The sequence below is a fragment of the Grammomys surdaster genome, unplaced genomic scaffold (assembly GCF_004785775.1).
Source record: "Grammomys surdaster isolate TR1022 unplaced genomic scaffold, NIH_TR_1.0 255, whole genome shotgun sequence".
Taxonomy (NCBI): domain Eukaryota; kingdom Metazoa; phylum Chordata; class Mammalia; order Rodentia; family Muridae; genus Grammomys; species Grammomys surdaster.
The window spans coordinates 10559042-10570332 of record NW_021604696.1 but is presented as its reverse complement, the minus strand read 5'-3'; the positions used below and the strand labels follow the sequence as shown (position 1 = coordinate 10570332).

The 11291-nt window shown below is 42.3% G+C and overlaps 1 protein-coding gene across 3 annotated transcripts in view; it reads right to left on the bottom strand.

Annotated features, from left to right (window-relative positions):
* Nucleotides 1-7431: 7431 nt before the first annotated feature.
* The window catches only part of Il18rap (interleukin 18 receptor accessory protein), a 30411-nt gene continuing 26551 nt past the window's right edge, over nucleotides 7432-11291 (bottom strand). For 2 of the 3 annotated variants that reach the window (XM_028775403.1, XM_028775404.1), the window contains one exon: nucleotides 7432-10561. In XM_028775403.1, coding sequence (XP_028631236.1) covers nucleotides 10023-10561 — 539 coding nt within the window. In that variant the 3' untranslated portion in view covers nucleotides 7432-10022. The remainder of the gene's footprint in view (nucleotides 10562-11291) is intronic. The other variant, XM_028775405.1, reaches the window with a different exon arrangement.

Sequence of the window (11291 nt, the reverse complement as noted above, 5' to 3'; positions counted from 1 at the left end):
AAAAAATCTTTGGCTTACAGTACAACAAAAGCATAATAGGGCATGTAAGGCTGCCAGAGAACCCTTAATCTCATGACACTAATAAGTTATTTGTCCCCAGTGTAACCATTGGGGATAAATTATTGATTGTTGAAGTTAAATCCCAATTAGAAAAGCTTTAAACTGCAGCTTATCCCTTTACTCTGCCCACTCACATTCTTAACAGTCACCCTCATTCAGAGACCAAGTGACAAGGACAGTCAACCCAAAGCAACATGGCCATGGCTGAGTTCACAATTGTTCACCTGCTACTCTTCCAGGATTGTCCTCCCCTTTCACCTTTCACCCCACCCCTCCACAAGACCCCTGTGCTAGGAGTGTCAAGCAGGTCTCCTTCTACTGCTTCTTCCATGAAGGAGTATCCCATCCCCTTAAAGTGATAATGACGTTAGACTTCAAGGAACATGGAATCTCCTTAAAGTGGTAGACAACAAATCCTGGCATATGGAAGAGGTTTTTGCTTGCCCAGAAGAATTTATGTTTGGATAAATGTGACTGACAGGCTAATGAGGTGCAGAGAAATACTGTGGTTATCTGAGCCCACTTTGCATCGCTATATCAGAATACCACTGCCTGAGCAATTTATGACAAGCCAAAATTCAATGGATTGCCCCTCCAGGGGCTGCAAATCTCAGATCAAGGTGCTGTCATCTGGTGAGGATCTTCTTGCTGCTTTCTACATGTGGAAGTCAGTTTGTGGGAGACGCAGAGGGAAAAAGATAAAGAAAGAGTGGGAAGAAATAAAGCAAGTAGCTGAGGCTTGCCTCAGTGGTAAAGAGCTTGCTGTACAAGCATGATGACCTGAGTTTGGATCCCCAGAACCCATGAAAAATGTCAGGTATAACAGCAAGCCTGCCACCCCATGCTATGTGCCATAGTAGAAGAAGGGGCTTTGCATCCATCTCTGGTCTTTATATGGACATGAACAGATAATTCACCCCACCCCACTTGTATATACATTCAAGTATACAACACTCACACACACACACAGACATACACAGACATATGCACACACATATGCACATGTACACACACACATGCACCTTCACATGCACACACACATGCATACGCACATGCACAGCAGCTCCAATCACACTCAATCCACTCTTACTGTGATGGCATCAGTGTAGGTAGGAAGGAAACACACTTTTCATCTGAGAATCTGACAGTCCCACTTCCTGATACTGGTAGAAGAGTCATCAGTTTTCAGTAGGAGCTACAGAAGAGGATCAGAGGATAGCCATTCAAACTATAGTAGACACCAAGAGGAAATTTTTAATCTTCTCCTTTACTTGATCTCCAAGGGCAAACATTGGTGTGGAGAGACTTACATATTGATATGATGTGAGAATCACAGCCTGATCTCAAGGAACTATTTGCTGATGAATCACTGTCTCATCCCATTTCCCATGATGCAACCCAGGTGAATCTGCATACACACACACATACACACATACATACAAACACATACATACACATACATACATACACACATACACAAACACACACACCAAATCTCATTCCACTGAGAAAGATGCTAAGCTATCAATATTTTAGTGTACCCTATTTCTTTCAAAATTGTTTAAAATATCTGTTTATACTCCTCCCTACAAAAGGAAACACTAAGTTAATTTTAATTTTAAAATAGAAGGTATACAAAATTTCGAGAGGTGTTGGAATGATCTCCTGCTGGAATAAGTTGCCAGCACCCCTTGCACAATGTGGTGACTGGGTTCTCCATGAAGAACTTCACTATGTACCATTCAAACAATCCAGCCTAGTTCAGCTCTGAGTAATGCTTACTGAAGAGCTACCCTGACACAGGCACATAGACCAGAACAAAAAAGAAAGGACAAAGAAGTTGGAATAACATGGAGAGAACTGAGGACCCTCTGTACCCAAACAGAACTGCTTCAGCATCAAAGTCCTTATTTGAATTGCTTGACAGCACCTAATGGCAATTTCCCAGGGAGAGCATACAACATACAAAGGAAGGGAGAGGCTTCTCTCTTTTGAGGGTCCAGTCAGTTTAGACTACAGCACAGTCAATAACACATAGAGTTTCTTTCTCATTCCTTACAGTCTAGTGTGGGTTGGGATGCCCTTCTTCACCATGTGGCCCTTGTTGTGCCATTTCACACACCCCAAAAGCCCACCAAGGAGCCAATTCTGATGCAATCACACTAAGGTCTTTATTCAAGCTCCAGCTTGAGCTAAAACTGCCATCGCTAATACAGCAGGACAGGATGATGAAGCCTTGAGCCCAGTTTCAAGCAAGCATTTATAGAGGCAAGCAAGCAAGTAAGGAGTTTCCAGCTTGGACACCCCGGATTGGGGGGGCTATTATAGAATTTGTTGCCCTTTAAAATGATTGGCTGATGCTGGGAGCCAAACCATAAACTTAACTTCTGCTTTCCTCCTCATTGGTGGTTGTTAGGAAGTGACCTGGAAACTAGCGCTAGGTGCTTCCTCCAGTGATGATAATGGACTGAACCTCTGAAACTGTAAGTCAGACCCAATGAAATGCCCCTTATAAGAGTTGCCTTCATCATTCTGTCTGTTAACAGCAATGAAAATCCCAAGTAAGACACTCACCATCCTTTCTTATAGCACTTCTCTAAAGGGCTTGGGTCACTTTCTCCAGCTCTGCCCTCTGTAGCACTCTAGGTTCTGGTTGACTCACTCCGCTGCTGCTGTTGTTCTTGATCATCCCACAGTGCTGACATCTCCAATATGCTAGAGTCTTCTGCTGAAGCTAGGCTTCACCAATAGCCTCGCATAGGTTCTCTTCATGGTGCCAACCCTCAACTCCTTTGCGTGACCCCTTCAGTCCTGGGATGTCAATGGAAACTGAGGCTGCGCCATCACCAATGGCCTCCCATGGCCTCTCACAATGCCAAGCCTCAGCTGCTCTTCATGACCCCTTCATGCCTTCAAAACAAGTACCACCTGGATGATTCTTACACATTACCAAGTCCAGCTGTAGCATAAAGTATATTATAACCTTTGCTGTCCCTAATACACAGCGTCTTTGTGCTCTCAGTTAACACTTTTCAGATTTCACATCAATTATGCTGGTCTCTTCTTTATCACTGCTAATTTCTTAGCTCCAGCTAACCAGCATCAATTGTCCCAGTAGTCCCTTCTATACTGAACTCTAATGCCAGAGCCACATGGCCAAAGCTGTCGAGTTCTGCTGCTTGCTTGGGCTGGAACATGGTTGTTCTTGTACTATTACATTATCAACAGCTTTTTTCTGTTCTCCAACTCCTTCATGGCTGTCCTGAAACTTGCTCTGTAGATAGAACTTGAACTGCATGGCTCTGTCTCCTGAATGCTGGAATTAAAGGCATGTACCAGCATGCCTAAATTTAAGCTTTTCTTAAGCTAGTACATGCTCTGTACCAGGCTGACCTTGAACTCAGAGATATACTTAGCTTTGACTCCTAGGCACTACCATACCTGGACCTAAGCTTTTCATGGCCACTATTCCTCAAGATATGAATCAAAAGCCTGTGTCCTTCCAGCCTCAAGATCTGGATCACAGGTATGTCCCCCATTTCTGGATTGTAGTTCATTCCAAATTAAAAGTACAAATGAATACAATAACCAGGTGATAATAACACCTAAATATAACTATTTCTTATTCAACTGCAAAAGCATCAACAATAAGTTTAGCTGGGAGGGATCATGCCTGGAGGTCACCACTCCCTGAATCTGTTTATCTCCATGAGTACAGGATTTAGCTTCATTCCACTTCGTGTTGCCTCTTTAATAATTAAACCATACAGTTTGTACTTTTTTCTTTCTCAGCTTGCTACTTTTCATTAAAACTGTCTTCATAAGAGTGAACTTTCTTAACCGTAGAAAAGAGTTTATGCCAGAATGTTTTGATGCTTCCTTTATCAAAACAATTAACTGAAATTCTCTTTTATCATAGTCTCAGATAGACTCTTCAGGCAAGGGTAAAAGCAGCCACATTCTTCATCAATAAATAACAAGAACAGTCTCTAGGCCACATACTAAAATACTCTGTTCAGACACATCACTGTTTTGTCCAGTGTGTTCCAAAACATAGTAGTTGTTAGGTGTTTCTGTACTGGGAAGAGACCAGTGAGCTGGGTAGTTTTATGTCAAGTTGACAAAAGCTAGAGTCAGCTGAAGGGAAGGAACCTCAGTTGAGAAAATGCATTCACCAGATCGATCCGTAGAGCATTTTCTTGATTAGCGGTTGATGGTCGAGGGCACAGCCCATTGTGTGTGGTGCCATCTCTGGGCTGCTTTCTTATTGTTGTGGTTTTATAGAAAGCCCTCTTATTCTCGGAATGTGACATCCACCTGTATTCTGGTAACTCTTCCTAACTGATGTTAATGTGGACCCTTCAACTCTGTGTTAGTTAATGTCCGTGTATTTATATCTACCCACTTACACTTATCTATCTTTTTTATCTATTTATTAGAAAGAAAAGCCTACATTAAAAACAGATTGTTTCATTAAAAAATCTTATTGATAATATGCCTTTAATTATTGTTTAGACATTGGATATTTAATGTGAATGTTAATACATATAGATTCTATCATTTCATAACCATAATCCTATTTATTTCATTGTATTTCTTCATTTTATTTTTCCCTCTTTTTGTTTTTTTTTTGGGGGGGCATTTTTACTATTTAATCTTTTAAAATTTTGCTAGAATGCCAACAGTTAACATTAGATGTACCTAGCTGACCAATTCCAGGTTTGCGAGCAGTGTTTCTTTCTATATGTACAACATGGCAAAACAGATCACCAGACATTGTTCATTTCCCAGGAATGAACTGGCATTCCTACAATGACTTCTCTTCCACACTAGCCTCCAAGACTTGGTAAGTTCCATTCCAGCCTTTGATCCTAGGAATTTGACTATTTTAGATTCTTCATGTAAGTGTTGAGTGTTTGTCTTCTCGTAACTGGGCTTTTGTTTTCCTTACCTAATATGTTCTCTATATCCAACTGTTGTGACAGAGTACAGAAATTCCTTCTTCTAGGTTGAATAGTATCTCATCTTCTATCATCGTTTAGCAATATTTGAATTTTTGTTGATTTCTTTTAGTGGAAGTCCACTGAATTAAAGCAAATTACTGTACTTTCTCATTCTCCTTAAAGTTTGTTTTACTTACTTAAGTTAGATGCACATACCTTGTTGCTAGATAGGCCCTCCCCTATCTCCTCTAGATTAACTATTAAGAATATTTTGAGACATATCATAACTGTTTTTGCATGTATGTTTAAACATTCACATTTGTGCATTAAACACACATGTGCAGGCATGTGTGTGTGCATGTTCCTGTGTGTGTATGCTTGTGTATATACGACTATGTGTATGAAGATCCAGAGTCCTTGTTGGGAGTCTTCCTTGATAATCTGATTTTTATATATACTGAGGTTCTCTCTCTCTCTCTCTCTCTCTCTCTCTCTCTCTCTCTCTCTCTCTTTCTCTGAACATCATGGCACCTGTAGAATCTAGCTAGCCTGGCTACCAGCTTGTTTAGAGATCTTCTGTCTTCAGAGTGCCAGGATTAAAGATGGCTGCCACATGTGCTGCAATCTTTATATATGTGCTAGGTATTCAAACTCTGGTTGTCTTAGTTAGGGTTACTACTGTTGTAATGAGACACCATGACCAAAAAGCAAATTAGGGAGGAAAGGGTTTATTGAAATTATTCTTCCACACTGTACTCGATCATGGAAGGAAACCTGGACAGGAACTCAAACAGGGCAGGAACCTGGAGGCAGTAATTGATGCAGAGGGCATGAAGGGGTGCTGCTTACTGGTTTGCTTCCCCTGGCTTGCTCAGTCTGCTTTCTTATAGAACCCAAGACCACTAGACAACGGATGGCACCACCCACAATAAAGGGGCCCTCCCCCATCAATCACTAATCAAGAAAATTCCCTACATATGGATCTTACAGAAACATTTTCTCTACTGAGGTTCCTTCCTTTCTCATGACTCTAGCTTGTGTCAACTTAACATGAAGCTATCCAGCATACTGGTCTTCTTAGATAACTCAACAAAAACTGTCTTCTGTGATATCTCCCTCCCCTCATGGCTATATGGATTGTCTAAGCACTGTTTTACTATGTTATGCTTTGTAGCTTCATGGTTTTTGTTGTTGTTTTGGCAAGAAATTTGGAGGAAGGCTACAAACTTCAGCCAAGCTATGGCTATGGTGTAGTAGTGTTTGGGACCTTCCACACTCATCTTCTAATGGTTCATTTTGTTTTTGTTGTGTTGTGTTGTGTTTTGAGACAGGGTCTTACTCTGTAGTCCTGGATCTTCAAGAACACTCTATGGAGGCCAAGCCGATCTTAAACTCACAGAGATCCACCTGTCTCTACCTCCCAAGTGCTAGGATGAAAGGCATGTACCCCATGCATCCCCAGCGGCCTGTTTGGAAGTGTGGCAGTTCTATGGCTCAGGTCTCAATGCATACAGTAGCACCTTTAGCATCTGATTCAGCTTGCTGACGAGTCCTGGAGTTATAATCAATCTTGCGTCCTTAACTCTCATATGCTTCTGTCTTCGAGATCTGTACTATCTTTTGAGTTTTGTAGGTTTCCTCTCCTCCTCTTGGCAGTTTTCTAGCCAGGATTGAGGATTATTAGCCCCACTGCTCAAGGCACATCTTAATTGCAAGAGGACACAGAGGAAGAGGTATAAATAGAAGTTCATTACACTCTATAGGGACTCCAGATTCTTATATCTAAGAGGACAGTTCTCATTCCTTGGAGAAAAAGGTTCCTGAGTATCTGGGGCATTCTTGCTTTAAACACTGGATTGTCTAAGGTCTGGGCAAGGACCCAGGAAAGGGATGAGAAAAACCTAAGAGAAAGAAAGGCCAGGGAATCCTTCCTCAGTCTCCATGCTTCGTCTGCAGCTCTGTGGTCAGCCCTCATGCCCACTTGTAAGACTTGGGCTGACTCAGTCTAGATTGGTAAATATTGTGGGAAAAAAGGGAAAGTCTATAAGCTCTGGATTCTGATTTTCTCTAGCCCACCTATCACTTTTTGGAGGTTTCAGATTGATTCTTTGCCGTCTTAAAATTTAATGTTACTTATCATTCTCCTGTGAATGGATTGGAGAAGCAGAAAGAATATGCACTTGCACACGATACGACATGCAGGGAGGTCAGAGGAAATGTTGAGAATTTGTTCTCCTTATGCCTTTAGGTGGAATGGAGAGATTGTAGTAGGTCCCCAGGGTACACTGAAAGTGTTTCACCTACTGAATGATTTCACCAGCCCTCAAAGTGATTTTTCTATGCTTGTCTGCCAGTTCTATAGCTGTGATGAGGCTAGTGTCTCAGTTAGGGTTCATATTACTGAGATAAAACACCATGAGACGAAGTAGCAAATTGGGGAGAAAAGGGTTTATTCAGTCTTACAATTCTCAGGTCCATTGTCCAGGGAGTACAAGCCGAGAATCTGGAGGCAGAAACTGAAGCAGAGCTATGGAAGAGTGTTGCTTACTGGTTTCCCATTTATGGCTTATTGAGCCTGCTTACTCATAGCATCCAGGGCCAACAGCCCAGGGGTGACACTGTACACAGTGAGCTGTGACCTCCTGCATTGATTGTCAATCAAGACAATGTACCACAGGCTTACCCACAGTCCAATATGGTGGGGGTGCTCTCTCAGTCAAACTGCTTTAGCTTATATCTAGCTGTCATAAAACAAGCCAGTAGTCAGGACTGTATGTGCTTATTTTGTTACTTGAAGTGTCCACCTGGGAATAAAATGAATGTTATTGAGAACTGTCTCTGAGAACAGTCTGGGAGACCCTACAGAGTCCATAAGGGCAGGTCTGCAGTGTGTCCATGAAGGACAGCATCCATCTCAAATGGCGATGCTTTTTTATACTGAAATAAAGCATGGTGACCATTATATTTGTTCAATGTATGAAAAACAAGAGGCAGGATACATGGCTTCCTCATCTAGATGGTGCAGTGAGGAAACAGGGCTTTGCTTTCACTCTGCTGAGTCTAGCTGCTCAGCCAATGTCTCCACACATAGGAATTTTGTTTCAATTATATCCCTTGTTTTAGTTGATATGTATGGGGTAAATATTAATACCATTTTGCCCCAAATGCAAACCTGTCATCCTCACTGTACCTAGCTATGGAAAAGAGGACAATCTATAAACATGGACTGAATATTTTTGCCTTCATGTATGTACAAGGCTGAGGAGCTGTAAAGCCAAAGGCTTGGGTGCTTACTTATCTTAGAACAAGATAAACCTAGCTGCACTGGCCAGAAGAGGTTTCTGAGTCTATGATCTCAGGGAGAGGCTAACAAGAAACCCAGGAAACCTGGCCATAACCAGGGCACAGTGGTTCAACAAGTGTGGGTTCCTCCCCACTGCAATCCCACAGCAGTCCTTCCCACAAAAACTTCCTCCAGGGATAATTTATGCTCTTTGGTTCCTCTTTAGCTCTGAGAGTTCCAGGCAGGATGCTGCTTACCGCCAAAGCCAAAGTGGTTTTTATGATGTGGTTCTTCTGCGAAGAAGGATCAGAAGAGCATTTCACACAGGCACCAAGTGGTCAGATGTCAGCGGATGACCCACTCTGCCTGTAAACCTCATTTGGTCCACAGTGGATGTGACTCATGATATGAGAGCCAGTTCATGAGGTGCCGCCTTCATTGCCCATGTGATAAACCACCCTTGTTCCATCAGAAAAGGTGGCATTCAAATGTCACAAACAGCAACATCAACTGAAACCCTGTTTTAGCTACAGGACCCACTTATGAGAATCAAATTCACCTTGTTAATCAAAACAATGACCCAGCCCTTAAACTCATCATCTTGTTACCAAGGAAGACTTCCCCTAAGACCACTCAGTCAATCAGTGTCCATGCAGGGTACCACTCTCAGCAGGTAAATGGCTCATGCAAAAGTTGTATTCTTCCTGCTTGTCAACGAGTATGTGCACTTATGCCTCAGTTTCTGCTTGACAATTGCTACCTCTCCAGGTTGTCGATAACTATGAATCCATTCCTTGTCTTAATTAGATTAATGATCTAGGACAAATCTGTCTCTATTTGCAGAGACTCGGGTAAGATTTGATTTCTGCACGAAAGGTCTCTAGCCAAGGAAACTAGGAGAAATTGTAATTAGCTCCATCCTGTTCCTAAACCCAAATCCTGTGCAGATTGTACCAGCCAAGAGGAGGGCTCTGTCCTCTCTGTTATATACAGTTTAGAAGAACTTGACTCAAAATTTTGACACTCTGAGTGTTGAGTATTTTTTCTGATGCTAGTGATTAGTGAAGTGACTTTCACTTACAGTACTGAGCAGGAAAGAAATCCGACTCTCTGTCTCTTAGACACAAGGGGAATGAATGCCATTCATTCTATAGTATACCTTTCTACGCTTGGACACAGGATGAGCTCACTAAAAGCATTTGTGAGTCATGATATTTTCTGCCAACAATGGATCCCATGCACATTATTTAATGGCATGTCTAGAAACATAAACCTAGTTCATGCCTTCAAAGTAGTCATGTCCCATAGGGACCCAGAAGATCGTATCTATTCTGTGCTCTGTGAGTCTATGTATTCCTCCACTGTAGAGCTGATGAATAAACATGCAGCAAAACTTCTTAACAGAAGGGCTTTAGACAGAGTTTCAATTACTCATAACTAACAAAATAAAATCTTATTTACCTGATTGCATATAATAACGCAAACATGATAAATTCATAAATATAGTGCAAAATGGCCATGCATGCATGTTGGACAGCCTATGGAGCTATTTCTGTTGATTCTGCTCAGGCTACTTGGAAACTCTCAGGGAAATGTGTGCTGAGCTCACAGCAGAGGTCTGGATATTATTCTCTATATCTGTTCCAGGAACTCAGACCCTAAAACCACAGATGCTGCTTCATTCCACTGCCTGCCAAGCTTGCTTGGTGCTGAGAGCAGAAAGGCTCAATATTCTATCAGCCTGATCCACACAGCAAATTCTGTTTGCCCATCAGCACCTCTTCTGATGGCTGGAGAGAAGGAGGTTCTGAGCTCTGTGGCTGTTCCCTGCATCCGGCTTTCCGGTTCTGAGCTCCGTGGCTGTTCCCTGCCTTGGGTATTCCTCCCAGGGGTTTCTGCGTCACTTGGTTCTTTTCAGAGGAAAAGCCCTTCGGGAAAATTCTGAGCCAGTTGAACATAAACCTGTTGGAGTTCTTCACAGGCATGTGGTAACGAATTTGGGTCCAGAACCTGGAACTGGCGTGGACTGACTTCAAGCCTTTCCACGTGACTGTGGGGAGAACCCGCAGAGCCTTCTTGACAAGGTAAGGAAGAGAGTCTGGCTCTTGGAAGGAACAGAACTTAATTAAAATTAGTTTCAGTGTCTGATCAACCAAAGCAAGATTCACTGCTGCTTGTAGTTCAAAGACATGGGGTCCATTGATGTACCTGGGACTCAGGATAAATATTCCTCTCCGGCTTTTCTTAATGGTGCTCACAACGTCATCTGCATACACTGGAACCAAAAAATAAATTAAGGACTTTCAACTGATATTATTAAAACTTGAGTCATAGAAAGTTCGCACCTTCCAGAGATGCCTGGAGGGTTTCTTCTAACTTGGATACTCTTCGGCAAAGAGATAAGGAGAAAGGACCCTTGCCCCATTATTGTCACACTCTGAACTGTGGAAGATATGTGCCAATACCTACCAACTGTCCCTGTATTCTTTTGCCTTAAATCACCACCTGAACCACCTAAACCATGTCAGAACGTGACTGAGAGATATGGTACATTGAAAGCTACTTGTGGAAGTATCTGGGACAGGGAAGACTAGCAGGCCATTTGAGGCCTGGATGGGTCATCCGTGACATCCAGCTAAGAGGCCTGCTATACTGCCTGCTGGAGCAGAATTCTAGAAGCCAGAAAGGCCATCTGTTCAAGATAAGAGTGATTATTTCCCAGGAAGAATCCAGGGACAGCCTAGGTGGCTTTATTGTTTACTATTTTCCTGGAAATAGATATTTTTGGAAGACAGAGCATGTTTCCAGAGCACAGTTTTCTGTGTTTTTGTCCAAGATGATGTAAGCTCATAAAAAATTGAAAACACAGAAAGTGTGTATCACAATTAAGGCATGACAGAAGAAGCTCTGGGCTACAGTGGGTTACTCTTTGTGTTCTAATTGGTTCCTCTGCAGGCAAGACCTACCTCCTCCTGGGGTCACATCTGCAGACCTACCTCCTCCTG